The sequence below is a fragment of the Nannobrachium achirus genome, assembly GCF_963921795.1.
Source record: "Nannobrachium achirus genome assembly, chromosome: 5".
Classification (NCBI taxonomy): domain Eukaryota; kingdom Metazoa; phylum Chordata; class Actinopteri; order Myctophiformes; family Myctophidae; genus Nannobrachium; species Nannobrachium achirus.
The window spans coordinates 45,976,885-45,999,977 of NC_137814.1; the positions used below are offsets into that span (position 1 = coordinate 45,976,885).

General features: G+C 42.2%; 1 protein-coding gene across 1 annotated transcript in view; it reads left to right on the forward strand.

Annotated features, from left to right (window-relative positions):
• The window catches only part of glis1a (GLIS family zinc finger 1a), a gene marked incomplete at both ends in the record, with an annotated part of 27,854 nt that extends 8,502 nt beyond the window's left edge, over positions 1-19,352 (forward strand). The window contains 6 exons of the mRNA XM_080725835.1: positions 6,399-6,512; positions 8,864-9,008; positions 10,123-10,282; positions 18,422-18,573; positions 18,915-18,941; positions 19,207-19,352. Coding sequence (XP_080581961.1) covers positions 6,399-6,512; positions 8,864-9,008; positions 10,123-10,282; positions 18,422-18,573; positions 18,915-18,941; positions 19,207-19,352 — 744 coding nt within the window. The remainder of the gene's footprint in view (positions 1-6,398; positions 6,513-8,863; positions 9,009-10,122; positions 10,283-18,421; positions 18,574-18,914; positions 18,942-19,206) is intronic.
• Positions 19,353-23,093: the final 3,741 nt, after the last annotated feature.

Below are 23,093 nucleotides of genomic sequence, written 5' to 3' on the forward strand. Positions count from 1 at the left end.
AAATTGTTTCAAAAGCTTTATACCCTGTATATATATATAAAATGTCACAATGCGACATAGCATAGCATTTTAAACTGTTTTTATTTTATTTGACACTTGCTTTGGCAATATAAACATGTCTTCTCATGCCAATAAAGCTCCTTTGAATTGAATTGATATAGGCCTACAAATAAACAGATTTGTGTATTTGAAAGCAAGCATTGAACCTAATCAGTATTTCATGGAAGCGAATGTTGTATGATTCTAGCTAGCAAACCTTTTCCCTTCAGAACGCTGGTTGATCATGTCAAACGTCATCTTCTCCATTCTCCACTCTTCTGGGATGTCACCATGAAGTCACAGTTGGCTTGTGTTGTGTGATATGCATTAATGTTTTTACAAATAGGCCTGTCAACAACTCAACCCACTCCAGAATAGACATAATACACATTAGCCCACCTATTATGTGCATCCTATGCTGTGTTCATTTCACTATATCACTGTAAATCATCGATTTAATCCTAATCAAGGCAATATAAATATCCATTCATATTTAATGCTCATTTAATCATTAAATCCTAAACTGTCACGTCAAAACAATGAATACATTTGGCTTTAATAGATACAAAAACAAACTGGATTAATTGAAAATGACAAGTGTTTAAAAGCATTCCTTCAAAGCATCATTGGGAACATTCCTTATCTCAATAACACAATATACAGTACAACATTTGAAACCCTCAACAGTTAAAAAAAAGGCATGGACAAGTCAAAGAAAAGTGTGTATAAATATTTTATTGCAATAAATATGATGAGGAGATCTCGACCCTCACATCTGGCTTCATTGGTCCTGCATGGACGTACAGTACAGGTCTGAAAGACAGAAAACAATTGCATTCACAGATACAACACAACAGCGAAGAGCTTTTATTTCAATTATAATCAATGTTGTGTTGTCACAAGTGAAAATAACTTTTACTTAGTTGTAACAAGAGTAGTAGTCACCATACAGTAAAAGATCGTAGCTAACAATGCTAATTAGCTAGCATGAGAGTTTTACCTTGTTGTTGTTGTTGTTGTTGTTGTTGTTGTTGTTGTGAGTCGTGCTGCTTCTCTGGGGAGTTTGCTGAGTTTAGGATATGTTAAGGATGTCATCAATACTATTAACTGGTGTAGATAGAATAAAAACATCGAAGATAGCGGTGGCTTGCATATCAAGAGACCATGACCGCACCGCACCATCTAGCTGACAGCTGGAAAAAAAAAACTCCGTTGGTTTAACCCTTTCAGTTCATTGTCATAATCTTTTACTGCAGCGCTGGGCAGTGTTGCCAAAATTTGTGAGAGAAATAAGCGAAACAAGCCAACTCTTGCAATATAAATAAGCAAAAAAACAAGATAGTTTAGGTAAATAAATTGACTTGGCAACACGTTTATATGCATGCCTGACAGAGAGAACCCGGAAGTTCCCTTTCGACTTGGGGGCGGGGCCTCCCTCCTGCAATCGGCCAGGAATGTTGTCTATACAATTTCTATACTTTTACTTCTACTCCACTACATCTTTGCTTTATTTAGTCAGAAATGTAAACAGCACGGTATAGTAAGACATTAAAGGAGCTATAGTCAACTTGATCTTGAAAAACGGACGCTAAAATAAAAATGATGTCGAAAATATTTTATAAACTGACTTTGTTTACATCCCTTATCAATCCATATAAAAGAATAGAAGAGGGATGTAAACAAAGTCAGCCTGACGATGGCCAAAATGATTATTTGATCATTATTTTACGCTTTTTGTGGTCATTTCTTAATAGAAACACATTACACATATGAAGCTTAATCTTTTTTATAAAATATTTTCAACATTATTTTTATTTTAGCGTAAAAAGTTGACTATAGCTCCTCTAAAGCTATAAGGATAACACAAAAAAAAAGTCCTGGGGACTTGTTTCCATTGTGGTCCTATGTATTCAATTCATCTACATAAAATCACACCCGTGTGAAGTGGAGCTGTGTGTGTGTGTGTGTGTGTGTGTGTGTGTGTGTGTGTGTGTGTGTGTGTGTGTAGATCATGTGTACCGATTTTTGTGACATTTGAAGAAAATATGTAGGAAAAGGAGCAAAAAGTGTGTTTTGGAGAAAATTCAAGATGGCGGAAAATCTATCCTGGCGCAAATGGGCGTACGGTTCAAGAGTTACGGGGCAAAACGTAAAGTGGGCCGTTATAGCGCCACCATGAGGCCGAGTGATGTAATTATTTTTCGATTCATTCTTAAAATCATTATGAATCTCCTCTCCGAGGTTTGAAACTGTAGCTCCTATGGTTTACGAGAGAAAAATACTTGAAAGTGATTTCTTGCATTGTCCCATTATAAGTCAATGGGGACAATTAAGAGTCGTTTTTTGCCGATTACGTCGGCATGGTAAGGCGGATCGGAACGAAAGGTAATAGAACACCATTCCCGGCCGAGCCGCACATTTTGATGTATATATTGCGCGAGTGGCGTAAATGGTGCGGCACTAGTTACGCGCCGAAGTCAGGCTACATACACACAGACACACAGACAGACAGACACACAGACACACACACAGACCCACACAGCCACGTATAGGGAGCTGCACACAGCTCCAAAAATAAACAAAATAATACATAACAACAAATACAAACACTATATGTACAAAAGAGATTACATTTACATCCCCTTTTGGTCTCCTGATGTTTTTTTTTGGGGGGGGGCAATTTTGCAGAAAGAGCCAATACACTTTCCGGCAGCGGCACCTGCCGGAAAGTGAATGCGGCAATGATTCCTATGCCGCAGCAATTATTCTGGTGCCGGAAAATGTATTCGCTGTCCCTCCAATTTTGAAAGAAACCAGTGTTACTCGTGGTTTGATGGATGGTGTCAGGGCATTCCACATTTTGGTGGCAGAGCAGTAGAAGGAGAACTTTCCCATGTGTGTTCTAAATTTGGGTGGCACCAGATCATAGTCGCTCCCTCTAGTGTTGTGTGGTGGCTGTGGGTGTCACTCACTTGTAGTGACATGCATTAACCACTTCAGCTCTGTTTATAAATCACTTTAGGTATTCAACATTAGCCTGCATTAAAAGAGTAGTTCACCCCAAAATGACTTTTCTTCTATTGATTACTCACACCATGGACACTTGAGTTCAATAATATTTGTTTTTTGTATTTGTTGCATTCCTAAGACATACATGTGATTATAGTAAATTTACCCCCATTGATTCCGGATGGGGACCCGAATGCATTTGGGTCCCCATCCGGAATCAATGGGGGTACATTTCTTGTAATAAAAGTTTTGTCTTAGGAATGCGACAAAAACCAAAACATATTATTGAACTCAAGTCTCCATGGGTAATCAACAGAAAAAAGTCATTTTGGGGGTGAACTACTACTTTAAGTATATTTTGATGCCAAACACCTTTGTACTGTTACTTTTGTGCATTTACCCAAGTACAACGTCTACCTAGTGGTAGGGCTGTCACGATTATGACATTTTACATGATGATTAATTGTCACTCAAATAATTGCGATTAACGATTATGTAATAATTGTGACGGCCCTACCTAGTGGTATTGATACTTTTACTTAAGTAAAACATGTGAGTAGTTCTACCAACACTGCCATTCTCCGCATCCAGGTTCCACCTTCCAGTTATGCATTACGTCAGATTAGACTGAGTTTAGCTACGTCGATTGTTTATTGGAACGCAATGAGTACTGTACTGTGTGTATGAACAGTGCCCCTACATGCCCATGTGCACACACCAATTCCAAATTTAAATTAAGTCTAGTTCAAAGTACTTTCTCTGTCACTCACATGCATGTGCACACATAGTATACACATGACATATACACAAGTACGTATGTTAACCACTTTCACCCTGGCATAATCCATATTTTTGTGGAAATCTTTTAAAAAAATGCCAAAATGGCATCTCTACAAGCTCAGAACGTGTCAAATCACATGTACATGGGCCTTGTCAAACAAATTTGAAAGGGTCTTAAGTGGGTCATTGGAAGTACCACTCTCTTGCTTCTCTTTTATCTCTTTTATCTTATTTTTTTTTATAGTTACTTGAAAAAAAAAACACTTTCATTCCTTGAGATTGTGCAACTAGTTTTCTCTATCGCAGATCTGTTCCATAAACCACTTTTTTTAATTCTTTCTTTTTCTTCCTCTCTCTTTTACTTTTCTTTAGAATGGCATGTTTGAGAGGTAATTCAGCCAAATGCACATCTCCTGTTACACTTTAATGACCAGGGAGAGGATAAAGCAGTACATTGCGCTCAATTGGTATTACGACATGAGGCACAAGCCATTTTCTCCATTTTGTGGTTTCATACTGGCTAATAAAGGCTCGTTAATCAGTCTGTCCATGATATCCTGAATTCTTCAATCAATTGGAAATCTCTCAAAACCCTCTGGATGTATTTGTGTATATACATTTTGAAACAGGTATTGGTCATTTAATAGTTAATTACCAATATAGATATATATTTTTTGTTCCATATTTTAGGACACTACGGAGTAAAGCACAGTTTATCAGTTTACTGTAAATACAATATATTTGGGTCATAGTCAAAATGTAACTCTAGAAGCTGTATTACATTTCGACATGAACACCTGTTACTTTAGGCATCCAAAGCATGCTTACCTAATATTTTCTAAAACAGACCCTATATGTTTATTGCTTGAGGCTTTTAACAGGAAGATGACATTTTCAAGGGTGTGAGTATTTGTTCTTGTATTATCCCATTTAATTTAAAGTAATTTCATTCTCTGTAAACTACAGTCACATATTTAACAAAAGATGACCAAAGACCAAAGTCACTCTCTAACTGCATGGGGCCCTGTGTGAGAATGTTATGCTTCAAGATTCCAGCAACAACATTCTGAACATCAAATACACATTGCATTGTTGTCTTTTAATAAAAGGTTTTCATAAAAGCATAACTCACTCCACCTGGTCAACTTGGCAACTGCATAGATGTTTGTGCTTGTTCATCTTTCTGTTGATAGCTACAGTATTTAACAAGAGTGCCAAAAATGTGTTCTAACTAGTGGTAAGCTACATCAAGCTACAGTATATATCAAGGATGTCTTGCAATGAATTTAAATGCAAATACATTAATAGGCCTACTTTGGAAATTTGCAATCTGTGAGCAATCCGTGCAGTGTTATGGCAGAGATCTAGGGTTAAAAAATCGAACCTCTGTTCGAAGTGGAGCTGTGTGTGTGTGTGTGTGTGTGTGTGTGTGTGTGTGTGTGTGTGTGTGTGTGTGTGTGTGTGTGTGTGTGTGTGTGTGTGTGTGTGTATTGCAGTTGATGCTCAGGGCAGGCTAGACTCAACAGCACCTCTCTGGTCACCCAGGGTTACTACATACAGGCTACATACAGACCCACAGACCCACCCACCCACATACCCACATACCCACCCACATACCTACACACACGGCCACGTATAGGGAGCTTGTGTTCCACACAGCTCCAAAAAGACTAATATGCCATAACACAGGATTACATTTTCTTTGTCATTTAAATGGTTGAATACATTAGTTTACATTGAGCTGCACTTGAGACAAGACCTGCTCATGTACATAAATGGGTTGAAACAGCTGATGTGAACTTAAACTCTCCTTTCTCCCTCTCCCTTTAAGCTTACAGATGACATATAGTAGGTATGGTAAGATTTACTACACTGGGAACCATATGTAAAATGTTAACACAATTGGGTGGACACGCTAAGCCACATAATGTAAAATATTTATCCTAAATACTTGTATATATTTAGCACACTCCACTACTGTATATAATATCCTACTTGTGACACAGCTGGCAGTGATTTCCGGATCACCTAAACCTGCACCCGTATTATTTGTATACACTTTTACTGCTCAAACTTGTTTGACCCCAATATCCAACTCTACAATCTTCTCCAGGTGTTAAACTTGGCTTTTGATTTAAATGATGCACGTATGCTCTTGACATGTTCTTATACATATGAACGTTCCTCCCCACACCTGTTTTCTTCTTCTTCTTCTTCTTCTTCTTCTTCTTCTTCTTCTTCATCCTCATTCTCTCTTTAAATCGTTGTTGTCGGGTGGAAACCTTGTATCCAAAACCGTTCATTTTGTATTTAACATTTTAAAAATGATTTAAACTAGTGAAAACGGCCGATCTACAAGCACACAACGCCTCCCACCGTGAGGCGTTGTGTGCTTGTACAGTAGATCGGCTGTTTGCTCTTCTACTTTTGTGTGACAGTCTTGTATGAAGAAGCAGGGCTTTACTTTGCGGAAAAAAAAACTTTGAAACACATTTGAAACTTACAAGGTGATACAAGGTTTCTGCCCGACAGTGACGAAATACTACTACTTTTCATGTGTGTCCTCCCAGAAGCCATACGCCTGTCAGATCCCGGGCTGCACCAAGCGGTATACGGACCCCAGCTCCCTGCGTAAGCACGTCAAGGCCCACTCAGCCAAGGGGCTCCAGGAGAGGGAAACCAAGGTACCAATAACACTCTCAGTTCGGCAGCTGGTTGTCGTGAAGGGGGGGCGGGGGGGAGATAGGGGGTCAAAGAGGGGAAGGAAAAACATCTTATGAGGGATGGCGAGAGAGCAGTCAAGGGGGAGAGTGTGAGGTTGAAGAAGAAAGAGAGAGAGGATTGATAAAGAGAAAAATGAGCCGCACTGTTTGTGAGTGAAGAATAGGTTATGAAAGATATGGAGAATATAGAAATCTCAGAGGGAAATGAGCAAGAAGGAACCAGAAGGGGAAAATGTGGAAGGAGGAGAGAGACAAAGTACACAAGACTTTTGTTTGCCCATGACAGAGGGAGAAGGGGTAGGGAGAGTAGATATGAGGGGAAAGGTGAGGGGAGAGAGAGAGAGAAAGAGAAAAACACAGAGAAAAGGCCATCCGCAGAAAAGACAGAGGAGGTATGAGATGGGGGGTGCTTATTGGAGAGAATAGGATGTGTGTGTGTGTGTGTGTGCGTGCGTGTTGGGGGGGGCTGCTGGCTATTAGTTGTTGTGTGTTTAGGATTCAGTAAAGATGAAATGCAGCGCAACACACTGTATTATTCGTTCACATTCCCTGGAAGTGGGAATAAGGGGGCCTATTGTTCGATGCTATCTGGCGCGCTGTTTGTTTTCTACGGGCCATAAGTGACAGTTGACCACTTTGGCGTGCTATTCCTATGCCTTGTTTCATTTAAGCAGAGACACGTGTGCTTGTAAGTTTTCTGACACGCGGGTAACACGCATTGGACCTGAAGCTTTCTCCCCCCTGGGGATTAGTTTTGGACTTTCTCTTGTCACAACAAGCACATCATTAATTCAACCACTTACAGCTCTGCGTTTCCTCAAATGAATGGAGTCACAGCTTTTTGAAGTCTGTGTGTTCGTAAACACTAGTTTATTGGTTTGATTTGATTTCTCTGTACTGATTAAGCGCTGCCTTTCCCTTATTGTTTTGTTGTTTTGCGACTGTCATTCGTAAGTTTCCTTTTAAGCACCGGAGATGTCTTTGAGTTTGTTCTGGAAAATCCTGCGGGGGGCGCTTTTTTTGTTTGAACTTTTTGGAACAGTCTTGCCTATGAGAAGGACTGTAGTCATGCTGCATTGTAGTTGAATCACCGAAAAGCCAAACAAGAGCCAGGCTGTGTTTCATAGAAAATGAACAGGAGAATACCCTCGTGAAGAGAACACATCTTACATCTTCAATTAGTCTAAGAAATGAGGATTCATAGCAAGAGAATAAGTGAATTACCTCATAATTTAGGGTTATTTGGGTTCCATTACCATTACCCAAAATTGGAAAAATGTGTTCCTCCACAAAACAACAAGGCTTACCGTAATCTCCTTCGCCTTGTACGCATGTGGAGTAGGTGTGCTTTCGCACAATATTATATGCCGTATTGCCTTTGATAAGTGATTCAGTGCCATATGGATACGGAATATTTACAAAGATGTGTGAATAACCTTGTATTGTCCTGAACCATCTGACTGTTCTTGTGGACTCAAGACAAACTTCCTGGACAGCTAGGGCCCTATTGTCGTCTGTGCCTTACCCCTTATCCCTAAACCTCTATGCCTTTTTTACTATTTTGAAAAACATTTTAAAATAGCCGATCTACAAGCTACAAGCGATGTCGATCTGCTAGTTGAACTATTTTAAAATGTTTTTCAAAACAGTGAAATATTTTAGGGATAACGGGTAAGGCACAGACCAAATAGGGCCCCTGCTGTTTCTAGAAATTCTGTGTAAATATAGGTTTGGTTTGATGTTTTCTTTTTTTCACCACAAAAAAACAATCCAGGATCTGCTCTCTGCACAAATTCCTGTCGTGATGTGATGTGAATTGATTCAGTGAAATTGATGTGATTGAGTGGTTTAAACTGAGCTAGGTACACTTATTGTCCATATACTGTACCTTTTTTGGTTTTATTATTATTCTGTAACAGTGGGTTCATGCGAGAAATCGCTGTTCTTTTTCTAATTCTTATTTCCTATGTACACTGTTCTATGTATTTCTTTGAGTGGTGTTAACCGCTCCTACATCTGTCTTTGTCTGTTTGTGCGGATGTACGTCCTGCCACAGCCCACATCGGCCAAGCTTCACGGGACACTTAATGAAATTAACTCATAAACAGCACCGCTCATTTTACACTGGGTGTGATTTGTATTTTAACACCTAGCTAATAACAGCACATATAACGTCAAAGGAATAGTGAGTTATTTGACATGCAGCAGGGGACTATGTACGGAAGTGTTTGTAATTGATCTGACAAAGATGCACCATGGATCAAAACGCTATCTATACTTTTTGTCAAATTAAGATTTCTTTGGTTTGATAGGTTCAAGTGCACTCTGTGCTGGAGCCGGACATGTTGAGCGAATGTCTGGCCCGGCAGCATCTCCATGGCTCCGCCCCCGCCCAGCTTTGTCCCACCGGCGGCAGAGGCAACAGATCCCCCGCCCCCAGTCTGGACGACTACACAGGTACTGTACTGAATGTCCGGATGAAACAGTAGCCGAAATACGGCGGAAATCTCCATTTTGGTGTCTGACACCTCTGAGGAAATGAACAAAAACAAAGAAAAGGGTAATAGACCAAACACACCTGGGCTGTAAAAAAAACAGTTAAGCTGTCTCTCTCGTTTTCTCTCATGCCCTCGTTTGCTCCTTCCCTCCCTCCCTCTCATTCCTTCGATGATAGCTCATCATGCCAGTGTTTACCTTGTCCAATTACCGGGCAGTGACTGTGGGCAAGTTGGCCCTTTTCCCTTTGCCTGTCCCTCAAGCCTCTCCAAACTGTTTTTCCAGCCAACCTCTCCTCTTTTTACGCTCTCTCCCTCTCTTTGAATGGCTGAACCGGACTCAAGAAGCTGTCAGGTACACTGAGGCTCAGTTGGCAAAGGAGGAGAGAGAGCTGTCCAGGAGAGCTGTCCATGTCTATTACTTCAGACTACTTGCAGTCATACCCAGAAGGCTTTGAGGGAAAGGTCCTCAAACGGCACACTGCAAGCTGTGTTTATTCAGGGCGAAACAAGCGTGCCAGTGTTTAATGTTGAAAGTGCCCAAGAGGACCGTGTTCTTATCAGCGCCGGGCAATTGTTCCACGAACTGCGCCATATAAGCTATTGGCTGCATTACATTTTCTATAAAAAAAAAAGAACCTCTTATATTCATTGCTTGTTTGACTATACTCTTTTCTTTTCTTTTCTTTTCTTTTCTTTTCTGTTCTGTTCTCTCCTTCTCCTCTCTTCTGTTCTGTTTTTTATTCTTTCATTATTAGTTGAGCAGTGAAGCAATTGCATAACTGTTGTATTGAGGCTGTCGGTATATGTATTGTATGGTTTGCCACTATCTAGGCAATGACTCAATAATGCATTGTTTTCATAATCAAATCACAACATATGACGATGAGTCTTGATCGATTCTTGATTCTTTACATTAGATCTCTGATTCAATCAGATTCCAGGACACTGGAAGGTCACCTGGCAATGGGTGACACAGCTCAACTACTGTATGCATACTTATACTACATTTGCTCTCATGTAGAATTACACAAATTATATATCACGGCTTTAGCATCTCCTCTTCTCTTCTCCAGGCGTGTACTCCGTTTCCAATGCTGTCCATAGGAGAGTCAGCGCTGAGATTCTCCCGCAGTCTTTAAATCCTTGCTCCAAGTATGCAGGGTTGGAGGGAAACTTCAGCGCCAACAGCCCCCTGTCTTCACTAGTGGTGACCCCAGGCAGCATGAGAGGAGGGTGAGTGCCAGGCCTCCACTGATATGTCCACAATCATCTTGCATAAATGTGATTCCCGCCATAATAAATACAGTAAATTGTAGAGCTTTTTACAGTGTCCTTGGTAACTAAGGTCCTTTTTTTGTGGTCCCAGGGAGCGATCAGTTATTCTTTATCTTTTTCATTGTTCCTCCCCAATTTAGTCATTATACAATTCCCCCCATGTATACAGTCCCTGTTACTGCCAACCCTTACTTGTTGGTCTTGGGGAGGGTGTAGACAGCCACATCTCCTCCGATACACATGAAATCACCACCGGCCAGTGTGGCCACTTCTCGTCTCCTGACAATAAGGAGTTTCACATGCAGAGAGGGTGGAACACATGCGCTGGAACACGTTATCCCTCCCAGTTTGCTCCCTGCTGAACAGGCGCCCCGAGTAACTAAGATTCACTGTTGCAGCGACAGAGATCACCCTCTCCAACCAGCATCCCACCCAAGAACACGGCCAAATGTGTTCATACAAGTGCCACGGCCAAGCTGGATGCACAGCAGAGGAATCTAAGCCCAGTCTCCGGTGGTGGGCAGGAACCCTACGCTGGTGCCACCACCATATACCCCATAACGAAGGTTATTAAAGGTGTTATAGAGTGTTTGTTCAGTACTTTGATCAACAGAAAATACATTTTCAGGTAGTGACAAACCTTCAGCCAATCGGGAGAGAGTACCCATTTATCAGATTCATTTTTATAGTGTTCCACTTCCAATTTTGTCTGCTCCTTTCTTTGTGCAATCACTTCCACTAATACTACTGTATCACTTGTTTGATCTGTATCCTTGACTGAGTTCTCTATCCTGATTGGATAAAATTGGAATCCCGTCCTGAAAATGCATTTTCTGTTTAACAAAGAGCTGGAGAGACATGGAGACTCCTGTTACTGAACAAACAGTCTATACTCTATAGCAATGCATACTATCAGAATATAGAGCTATTTAACACTTATTTTAACCAAAGAAAATCACTTACCCTACCTTTAACTGACAGAATGATTACACTTTATGTCTATCTGGTCAGTTCTGATCTGGTGATATTTAATGGTGAGAATAGTATTTTGGAAAATAACTGCATTTTCCTTGCAGGTGAATCCATTGGAGTATAGGAATTTATGTGCTTTGTCCCTGTAGGCATTTGTAACAAACTACTAGGCCATATTTCACATCTATTTTTCAGCTTATTTTTAATGCCTGAGAGCAGCTACTTATTTAAAGATTTCATGCTCGTTTTTGCTCTGCCTCTCTCCGTCTCCTGAGCACATTCCCAGAAATAGAGACAGCGATGTGTGCCTATGCATACTTGAGTAGACCAGAGACTTTATCACCAGAGCTAGAGTTATGGCTTTGCGGTTGCTCTGATTGGGTAATTGGAGGCCGCAGAACTTATGTGTCCCGTAAACCGAGACGCGTCTCATTCAGCCCAATGAAAAAAGTGATGGAGAGACTAAAAAGGCGCAGCTGTAATGCTCCAGGGCAGTGGTTTCCGGACAATTAGCCATCAAATCATTGCTCATTGTTGCCTTGCTTGTACTATTAGCTGCTATTGGCTTGATGCACACGATACTTCCACCTTCCATCAAGGAGGGGTGATTAGGCCACGTTCACATGAGTGATGTTCAATACCGGCAATTTGCTCAGTATTCCTGTTTGGTCTTTTTTTATGGTCAAACTTTTTCTCTGTCTTTTCCTTTTACTAATAAAGCACATCAATAAAACTATCAACAAAATAGAGATTTAAAACAAGGTTATACAGACATGCTACTGCATCGCTGTACCACTGACCTGCTGTGCATGTGATCACTTAAAGGGGAATACCACTCGTTTTCAACATTGAACTATGTCATTAATATACCTTATAGTTGTTGTGTGGAAATAAGAACCCCCCCCCCCCCCCCCTTCTGTGTTGCCTAGAACTAGAACTTGTTTGGCCTGCAGAGTACATCTTCATGATGTCACTGATCACATGACCCCCCAATCAATCCTCCAGTTCTGGGCAACACAGAAGGGGGGGGACTTTTTTCTTATTTCCACACAACAACTCTAAGGTATATATTAATGACATAGTTAAAAGTTGAAAATGAGTGGTATTCCCCTTTAAGCCCTATATACTAACTACATCGTACAAAAAATAGCAGCTCTACAAGCTCACAACACATTGCAAGCTTGTAGATCTTGTAGATCCTTTTTTTATTTCTTCTTTTAAATTGATGCGTTAATGTGGTTAAAGATATACGGCAACTGGCCTCATGTTGACACAGCATCTATTGGCCGCTTGCTACGGGCCTGAGAATATGTGGCCAGCATCTCCATAAATATCCTCTCTCTCTCTGTGTACTGACGTTGTCTGTACAGAGGCCGAGGATGTCAGGGAGGCTCAGCGGTGCCCACAGCACAGAGCGGGCTGCCAAAGCCAATACCATTCAAGCACTTGTTTTTCCCCCGCAAAATGGTTTAGCGAGACCTTAAACACGTGAAATAAACGAGCTTTGCTTCGTGGCGTGGCGCGGCCCCGGCATCAGGCTTCTTACCTCATGGCCAAGTGTTTACTCTGGCCGCCGCGAGGCGTTTTAACGTCTTTTAATTATTGAATACCGGTGGGATTCAGAGGCCCATGTTAAAGCCTGTCCGTCAGCGTGTGTTTGTGATGTGTAGTGTTTGTGTGTTTTGTGGTCAATGGACTGAGCCTAGACTTTTATTTGGGGGGTACGCGGGTGAGTGGGTGGTTGGGGGAGGGGGCTGCATATCCATTAGATACAGGCAGGCAGACTAGCTCCACACAGAAAGTCTATTATATACATACTAAGGAGTGGTAATAAAGTTTACATTTACAGAAGCTCAAAGTGGCATATGGGATTCAAGTGGGCTGATTTAACTGAAACGTTTGACAAGCCAAAACATGCATACTGTACGTTAAAGGGCCGACAGTACTGTAGCTTAGCTGTTAGCGGGGAAGTGGGCCTGTGATTGGAACGTCATCGGTCTGGAGCCCATGGGGGGGGATTGAGAAGTGTCATCCGTCATCAGTGTCTACCGTTGAGGCGCCCCCTTGAGCAAGGCACTTAACTCTCAAATTCTCCACGAGACTCCCTCAACCAGGGACGTGCTGGCCATTGGGAAAAGCGGGAAAACTCCCGAACGGCCGGTTCATTCCCGGCCTGTCCAGGCCGGCCATTAGGAAAAAAATAAAAATAAAATGTCGGCACTGTCGGGCAGAAACCTCGTATCTCCAAGTTTCAAATGTATACATTTTTTCGCAAAGCAAAGCCCTGCTTCATCATATAAGGCCGTTGCACAAAAGTAGTGAAAACAGCAGATCTACAAGCAGTGCTTGTAGATCGGCTGTTTTCACTAGTTTAAATCGTTTTTAAAATGATGAATACAAAACAAACGGTTTCCACCCGACAATGACGAAATATAACTCATCAAGCATCTATACTGGAGCAATTGGTGGCAAACCTAAACCAGAATGTTTAGCTACATATTCTCACAAACACCTCTCACAAACATAGCCACCACGTCGAACAAACGTGAAAATGTACAACTGTCCACATTTTAAACATGCCACTCTTTGAACCGCATTTATTTCAATTTAACAACATCTCGCCTCACGCAGAGCAGCCAGTCCTGACATAGTATTCTGAACATTCTGGCCAGTGCTGAAACGTCAAAATGATCATCAGGGTATCAAGTTACAGAGGGAGGGAGGGGGAGGGAGGGGGGAGAGGAGCTGAGCAGAGTAGAGTATCGAATTACAACAGAGGGGGGTGTGTGTGTGTGTGTGTGTGTGTGTGTGCGTGCGTGCGTGCGTGCGTGCGTGCGTGCGTGCGTGCGTGCGTGCGTGCGTGCGCGTGTGTGTGTGCGCAAGCGTTTTTTTTCCCCCAAATTTTTTTTTTCATTTTTTTTTTACACACACCACACTGCCGCAACATGGCGGTGAAGGCCGCACAGCGGCCTGAACGCCGCAAACTTCTAGTGTACAATAATTGGCCCACTGGCTTGTCACTTGTCATGATCTGAAATGGCAAATCTTTGAGTAGCAGCAGCGCTATAGAGAGAGATCTCTCTCTATAGCGCGCAATGAGGGCCTCTCCAACTCTTTTTCCCGGGCTGAATCAGGGGCCCAGCACGTCCCTGGTTGAGGTGCCCCCTTGAGCAAGGCACTTAACTCTCAAACTCTCCACGAGACTCCCTCAACAAACAACGGTTGTTGGTTGTACTGTTCCCAGGTGTTGCGGGTGTTAAATAATCCAGGGTTGCTCAGTTCCCTGGATAAGAAAATGAAGGATGTCTTGTTTCTGAAGGCCCAGCTGTTGGCAGGACATTACGCTGCTCTAAATCTTTGTGTTTGTATCACACAGACTAAATTATGTCCATTGGAATCCAGTAAATCGGTATCTATAGGGGACTCTTGACTGGGATTCGCATAGATCTTAGCACAAGAGCACTGTCAGGTTTTTCCTGGCCAAAATCATAAATAGCTGTTTGGATCGCACAGACTGGCACCTATGGTAAACCTACTCATCCCTTCCTCTGATCCAGCCCAGCTCCGCTGCTATTGAAAACCATCCATGGATTAACGCATCGTTGCACGTAATATACATATAATCTGTGTGATGACTAAGTAAGACTTTAAATGCTGCATGAAGGATTCTTCTCATTCCGAGTGCCTCCTGTGAGGGACGGCAGCTGGCAGTAGTTAGTTTGTGATTCACCCTGGACCGTGCAGAGAAAGAGAGAGAGAAAGAAATAGAGAAAGGTAAAGAGAGAGAGAGCGAAAGAGAGCAAAGAAGAGAGTGTGTGTATGTGTGTGTGTGTGTGTGTGTGTGTGTGTGTGTGTGAGAGAGAGATAGAGAGATTGGGAGAGAGATGGGGAGACAGAGAGAGAGAGTGCTGAAGGGGTTTCGTTGTAAAAATACGACCAGTGTAACTGTTTCCTGAGGTTGTGCTGACAGCCTCTCTCTCAGGACTGGCCTCTCTGTTAAGATCGTGCAAGTCAAAAAGTATGGGCACGCTGACCGCAATAACGACAGATCCAGCTAGCAGACCACGCAGGGCATGGCTCAGACATCTCAACTATGTTGTTGCAACGTTGCAGGAATGTAAGCGATGGAACAGACACGGTTGTTTATAGTTAAAGGTCAGTTCCATACGAGCCGTAGATTATCATTTTGGGAGCCGTCAGCGGGGAATTTAGGGAAGTGTCGAATTCTTGGGGCGCGCAGTCATCGTGGCACGGCCGCGCGTGCATTTATATCAACGGCTCATAGTATATCAAAGCGCAGATTTGTTTACATAACCCTACACAAAGCCTGGTCTTTATTACCTCGGCAAGCCACAGCCATCTGTAACTTATATCAGTTTGGGTTTCTGAGAGTCCATCTGATTAATTCTGGCTTTTTACGGTACTCTATAAGAGACTGTAAAATTTAAGGTAATGTCATTTGACATGGGAAATGGGCAATAAAGGGAACTGGGGAAGATAAATGATAGATATGTAAAGAAAATCTCCAAACATTTCCCGTTTTATGGCTGGTCAGACCCCGAATATAGGGAACGCATGGGCCAGCAGCCATCCGTATTCTCTGACAAGGCCTGGCTTGTTTATGAAACCCCCGCTAAAACCCCTTCCAGCAGAAACCAAGGCCATCTGGCCCTCTGGGGACCAATACGCTACAGTACATCATCCAACAGAGTTCTCAGGCCCTGGCCCACATGAAATGCTGAGTGCAAGCTCTTTGAAGGAGCAGAGGGGGGGGGCTCTCAAATACCATACAGGGGTTTTAAGCTGCCTATCTCCTCGGAGAGAGATTCCATTTGCGAACTCTTTTTTTTCCCCCTCCTCGTCTTCGACTTGGCTACCCTGACTCACTCGTTTCCATGTTGAGTCAGGACACTGTTTGCGCACAGTCAGCACATTCTTTCAGCGTGGCGCTGGATACGACTCCCTGCACAGACCGCCTGTATACCCTCCCCCCAAATAGAAAACGTTCCACTATAAGTTGAGGTTTGCTTTTAATTGTGCGTGTGTGTGTGTGTGTGTGTGTGTGCGTGTGTGTGTGTGTGTGTGTGTGTGTGTGTGTGTGTGTGTGTGTGTGTGTGTGTGTGTGTGTGTGTGTGTGTGTGTGTGTGTGTGTGTGTGTGTGTTACTATATATAGTAGAATTTGAGAAATACCCATCGTGAGGACCATTTTCCTGGTCCTCTTCACAAGAGAAATGGTTGCTTTTATGGTTTAAAAAGATTTTTTAGGAGCTAATAGCAATTACAAAAAGATTCAGGTGTGGGTTAGGGTTAGGTTTAGGTGTTGGGGTTAGAGGTAAACCTGAGAGAGAGTTATACCGTGTATATTTTAGTTGCACGGCAGTATGTTGCACCGGAAAGTTTCCCATCTGCTATTTTTCGGCTATTTTTGATGTCCTCACAAGTATATTAATACGAACGTGTGTCTGTGTGTTTGTGTGTGTGTGTGTGTGTGTGTGTGTGTGTGTGTGTGTGTGTGTGTGTGTGTGTGTGTGTGTGTGTGTGTGTGTGTGTGTGTGTGTGTGCGTGCGTGCGTGCGTGCGTGCGTGCGTGCGTGCGTGCGTGCGTGCGTGCGTGCGTGCGTGCCTGCGTTTGTTGTGTTGTGTGTTTGTATATTTGTGTCTGGTAACACTTGTAGTCCCCAGGAAGAATAGCACTCCCCTTGATGCCAGCTGATGAGCATCCAACAAAAACAACCACACTGTTACCTCATTTCCAGCTTAAGATCTTTAATACTTGGAAATGAAGTGAGTGCGTGTGCAATGTGCATGTGTGTGTGTGTGTGCGTGTGCGTATGCGTGCGTGCGTGTGTGTGTGTGGACCCAGAAAGAGAAGTTGTTCCCTTTATCTAAGCTACTAGGAATCTCTGTAATACATAGAACATACAGTATGAGCATTACAGTGTTACAAAGATAAAGAGCATTTTTTTGGCATATCGTCACTGTCGGGCAGAAACCTCATATCTCCAAGTTTCAAATTTGTATGTTTTTTCACAAAGTAAAGCCCTGCTTCGTCATACAAGGCCGTCGCACAAAGGTAAAACAGCAGATCTACAAGCACACAACGCCTTGCGGTGCGAGGCGTTGTGTGCTTGTAGATCGGCTGTTTTCACTAGTTTCAATCATTTTTAAAATGATAAATGCAAAACGAACGGTTTTGGACATACAAGGTTTCCACCCGACAACGACGATATACTGTAGTCCTCATCATGATACAACATGTAACAGCTGGTTTTTCTCACGCTGCCAAGAGCTGGGCGGTATCTTGATTTATTAGACGGCTTGCTTGAATGCTTGATTCTGATTTGTCAATCACTTTATGAGTGCCTGGCTCATATCAATCTGCCATGTCAATGTCATTCACAGCTAAACAGTACACTCAAGAATGTTTTTCAAAGCATTTGAGTCAAGAAATAGAAAATGCTGTTACGGAATATTGATTCATTTTTCCTTTCTGTGTTTTACGAGCTTACCGCATTGCACTGGACGCAACTGGCATGAATGAATGGACTACTTTCATTGCCGAAAGCAATGAAATCCTTTTAAAAGCCAATCAAATCATTTTGTTGTTACTTTTGGATAATGTATTAATTTCTTTATTAAGTAGCCGTGTAATAAGCGGGATAATCAACGGGAAGCATGTAATTATTGAGAAATAAACCCCTTCGGGGTAATAAAGACCTAATCACTCTGGGTTTATTTCTCTTCTCTTGATTATCCCTTGCATCATGACAGACTCCCTGATTGTCCCTTGCATAATATCAAAAGCGCCATATGAGCTGAGCTTTCATCTGGGACTCTGCATGTTTATCGTAATATGATATAACTTACAGTAAATGTCATCTGTTCCTGGTCTTAAAAGACTGCATAAACGGCTCTACTGTTCAGTGATTGCCTCAACCTGTTATATCCACATTACCAATAAATGGTTAAAATGTTCTTGTGTGTGAACATCTCTGGAAAGCTCCAGGATAGCCTAGCCATCCCCGGAATAATAAAGACTGAAAAAGATTTAGTCCAGCCCTAACATTACCCTTTTGTTTGATCAGTTGTTTAAAAAGAATTAATTGAACCTTTACATTGCTATAGGGATATACAAGCATCCTCCTTCATGCCCACTGATGGAAGCCCAGTGAGGACTTCGGTGGACTGCCCTGCCCTGCCAGACAGAACAGACATCATACGAATGCATGGCTTCCACAGGATCTACAACCAACAGGAACTTCTGTCAGAACAGCAAGGTGCGGAAACCATCAAAGAGCAGATAATTGTCAATGTTAATGGCCTCTTGCGCATTTACTGTTTTGTTTTTTGCAATTAATTGTTAAGTTATTGGGTCTGAGGATGACACGTTACGAATTTAAATGTATTTCTTACCTTACTGATAATGTCACACCTGTTTTTCTCCCTCATGCGCCTAATTTCCCCTGTTTTTCTTTACGTTAATTTATTACTTTTACTCATTCCTCTCTGTCCCTGTAAGGCTGTCTGTATGGAGATGGGAAAATGGAACAAACAATAGGTGACGGAGGCTTTGAGACGTCCAACTATCTCACAAACCCCTGTGCTCCACACTCTGCAGCTCAGTCTGCCGTAGATCAGATGAAAGGTATGTATGTGGAGTCCACCCTCAACACTAGACAACCTACAGTAAATTATGTGTGTAGTAATAATAATAATAATAATAATTTAGAAATTCTGTACTATAATCTTTAAAAAATATACCTTAAAACTGTTGACACTTGACAGCATACATTTAGCAGGAATATGATATCAGAATTCAATCAGTGATTCTGTCCTTTTTCTTTTTTACTTGACAGCTTTGGGGGGGAAAAGCTGTTTCTAAGTCTTCTCACCGTTTCCTCTCTTCTCAGGGTTTGACTTGTTGCAGGACCTCCAGGGCCAGGCTGGGGGTGGGGGCTATTCCACCTCTCCCTGCCCGGACGACAGCTTCCTCTTCCAGGCAGGAGGGGTCGACCGCTGCCTCAGCCAGATCTACTCCATATACCTGGACTCATGATGATGCAAAGCCCAGTGGGTCTGACTAGAAGACCACAGACACACACCAAATAGCAGGCTTTTGAGGGGACTAACTCAATGTGACAGATCTGCATTGAAGTGATATGAAACCCAGCTATCCGATCACAGGTGTAAAATGGTAAATGGTGCATTTATATAGCACCTTTATCCACGGCGCTTTACAGAGATTGTGCATTACATTCACCCATTTACACACACATTCATACACCAATGGCGGAGGAAACCATGCAAGGCACCAGCCTGCTCACCGGGAGCAACTAGGGGTTCAGACAGAGTCTTGCTCAAGGACTCTTCGACACTAACTCTGTGGGAGCCTGGGATCGAACTGGGGACCCTTCTAGAACCCTCCGTGTTCTAAGATGGCAACTCTACCCCTGAGCCACTGCCACCCCAGGTGTGATCTACAACAACCAACAACAGCCTCGTGATCATTCAAACTATATGAAGGGCCCTTAAACAAGATGCCGAACCGCAATCGACTCACTACTTGGTTTAGAGACTGGTCAGCTAAGTGCCGTACATAAAATTAAATGGACAAAAATTATAGACTTTGGAACAAGAGTGCAGCCTCTGTCTCTGGAATGACTCCGCTGCCTGTACAATACCAGTGCCAGTGATAAAGCATGGATCACACTTGAGGCTAATAAACTGCCCAAAGGAATCAAAATCAAATTGTACCTCTATTAGTTCTTCTGGATAATGGACTGAGCCGGAGTTGGACAGCGCACTGAGGCCCTGACAAAAGGCTTCATGGAGAACTGCCCAAGTAGCACAACATTTATAGTGGCAAACAAACAAAGACATCTACACAGTTACCAGAACATGTCCTGTTTTCTATTGCTTTCGCCTTTTTTGTCGTTGCATGCATGCACACACTGCATTTCGTCACTGTCGGGCAGAAACCTTGTATCGCCAGGTTTCAAATGTGTACGTTTTTTTGTACAAATTAAGTTAAGCCCTGCTTCATCATACAAGACTGTCGCACAAAACTAGTGAAAATAGCAGATTTACAAGCACACAACGCCTCGCGATGCGAGGGATTGTGTGCTTGTAGATTGTCTATTTTCACTAGTTTAAATCATTTTAAAAATGATAATTACAAAACGAACGGTTTTGGACATACAAGGTTCCATCCGACAACAACGATTTACATGTTTGTTGTCTCAGCATCTTCCTAAGAATCTGTATTTTTTGTTTATTTTTTATTACAAGAGAGTGAGGTGCATTGTTTACAGGTAGTGTTTGTGCACTCTTTTCTGTTTTATCAGAGACAGTTAGAAAATGACCAACCAGAAATGTTTACATTGATTCTGTAGCAAAAGGGAATCAGATTTTTCATATTTCTATTATGTATACTGTATAGCTATATACAAATAAACAACAACTGCGTATCATGTTCTCATGAATCCTAAATGTTAATTATTGTATACCACCAACATTATTTCTTTATGACTAGGCTAATATGCAGCATATCGACAATGTGCTTCCCTATTCAGACTTCTGATGCACATTCCATTACTGCCATCTAGTGGCCGTAGGATTACAATGCATTACTGTATTTTGTTAGAAAAGGGTTGAGCATCTCACAAATCGCAACAGAAAATCTTGACAAATGTTATTGTTCATTAAAGTCTCCTCTATAACTTATTAAAAAAGTCTCAAAGAGATCCAAGAAAGTATTTTTCAAACAAAGGTGTTTCTTAACCACACCCTGGTACCATTTAATGTCATACAAACATCACTCACTATATTAGTATAATTGTATAGGCCTATTAAGGTAACTAAGACTGCCACTGCATCCATGTAAATGCCAGAATTGATTAACATACATTTAAAACAAGTTTTACATATTATTTAATATAGCCCTTTTTATATAACTTAAAACGTATTTGTCAACACTAATCAACATGTTGGTACCATATGAAAATAAACTTAAACATGTTAACTTTTAAGTAAAAATAACATTGCTGGTCATCATAAGAGTAAGTTGTTTGGCATATCATCATCACCACCACCATCATCATCATCATCATCACATGCAGCCTGGTATGGATTTGCACATCCCAATCTTTAGCTGCTACACGGAAGAGCACTCAATGTCATGTTTCTTGTATGTACACCTAATTAGGCTGCTGCAGTGTGTCTTGGAGGAGCATATGATGACCTGGTGGAGTTCCAGTTGCACTAGTAAGTAGGTTTGGACGCCCTCATCACTCTCCCTTTACATCCCCATTCTTGTTACAGCAGGAAGCTGGTGGATTGCCCACTCCAAGCAAGTAGGGAACGATTGAGGCCACAACTGAAGTACCTTTTTGGTTAGACTTAGCTCTGATTAGTGGAGTTCTATTAACGCTATGGACCAGAGCTACTTTGTGGTCTCATTCTCGAGTGAGGCGAGGATGTTGCATGAGATAAGCCAGAGAATCTGAGTTTTGCCTTATTGCATGTGTTGTGACAAAAAGAGAGCTTAACCAGAAGGCAAAGTTCTCGACTGTTCCACCTCAGACAGCAGAGACATTTCAAAATATCAGAAAGTCCTTACATCTTTCTGCTCGGCTACCACTCAGAGCATTCTGGTGAGGGCTTTCACTGTTTAGTGTTTGGTTCAGGAATATGGCTTCTCCCGGTGCAGCTAAGTGCACCATGGGGAATGAACTCCCATCCCTGCAGGACTCATACATCAGAAGGTGTTTCAACAGACCTAAGAGGCCCCCCAGACGAGATGCGATATTGCATGAGATCAGAACTCGGAGCCGGGGGTCGACCGAACGATTTTCCCGGGGGATCATCCCGACAATCGGCCCCGGGGAATCGGCCCCGGGCTCGGCCCAGTGTGCACGGGCCTTTAAGGATTTAAAAGGACTCACACACTATCTCAGCTCTGGGCTGTTTGTGCAGATCACAAAGTTACTATAAGCGCAGAGTTTTGCTTTCCCTCAGGCTAACAGAGGCCTTAACAATGACAAATGTCTTTCATCTGTAAATACTCGCTCACAGTCACAACAGAGCATAGCACACACGTCAGATCTTCTTCCATTGCTTTTCTTTTCTTTCTTTTTTTTGGGGGGGTGGGGGGGGACAATTCTCTTGCACATAATGAATTGATTCTTGCACATAATGAATTGTATGTATTTGGATTTTATCTTGCTCAAAATTGCTACTCTTAAGCACATGCTATTGAATGGAGTATATTCTGTTTATATTTTAAATTGTCTGTATACTGTATATTTACATAGTGTTTTGCTCACATAATGCTATACCAACTTCTAAACACTGTAGTGTACACACTGACACACTTTACACTCTTGATGCTCTTATACTCTTTATTTCTTTATTAGTTACTTATTGCTGCCTGTAGTTTGTCCTCTTATTTATTTTTTCAGCCCTGGCCAAAGCTACCTTGAAATCCAGTGTGTGCATGGGCGAAAAGGTCACAGAGGAAGACCAGACCACACAGCGGTTTTGAGGGACCCTGGCCAGGACTCCGTCAACTGCTCGAAGGTAGAAGGGGGGCGTTTCAGAGGCCTTGGGCTCAGCCTCAGGAGATAGCTCTATCTGCACTGTGAGCTGAACCAGCTGGAGTGATGTGGTCCAGTGCATCATCAATGAGGGGAAGCGGTATAAGAATCCTTATGGGTCACAAAGTTTAGCTGCCAGTAATCCACACAGAACCTCCAGTTATTGTCCTATTCACGCACCAGAAAGCGCTCAGGGGCTGTTG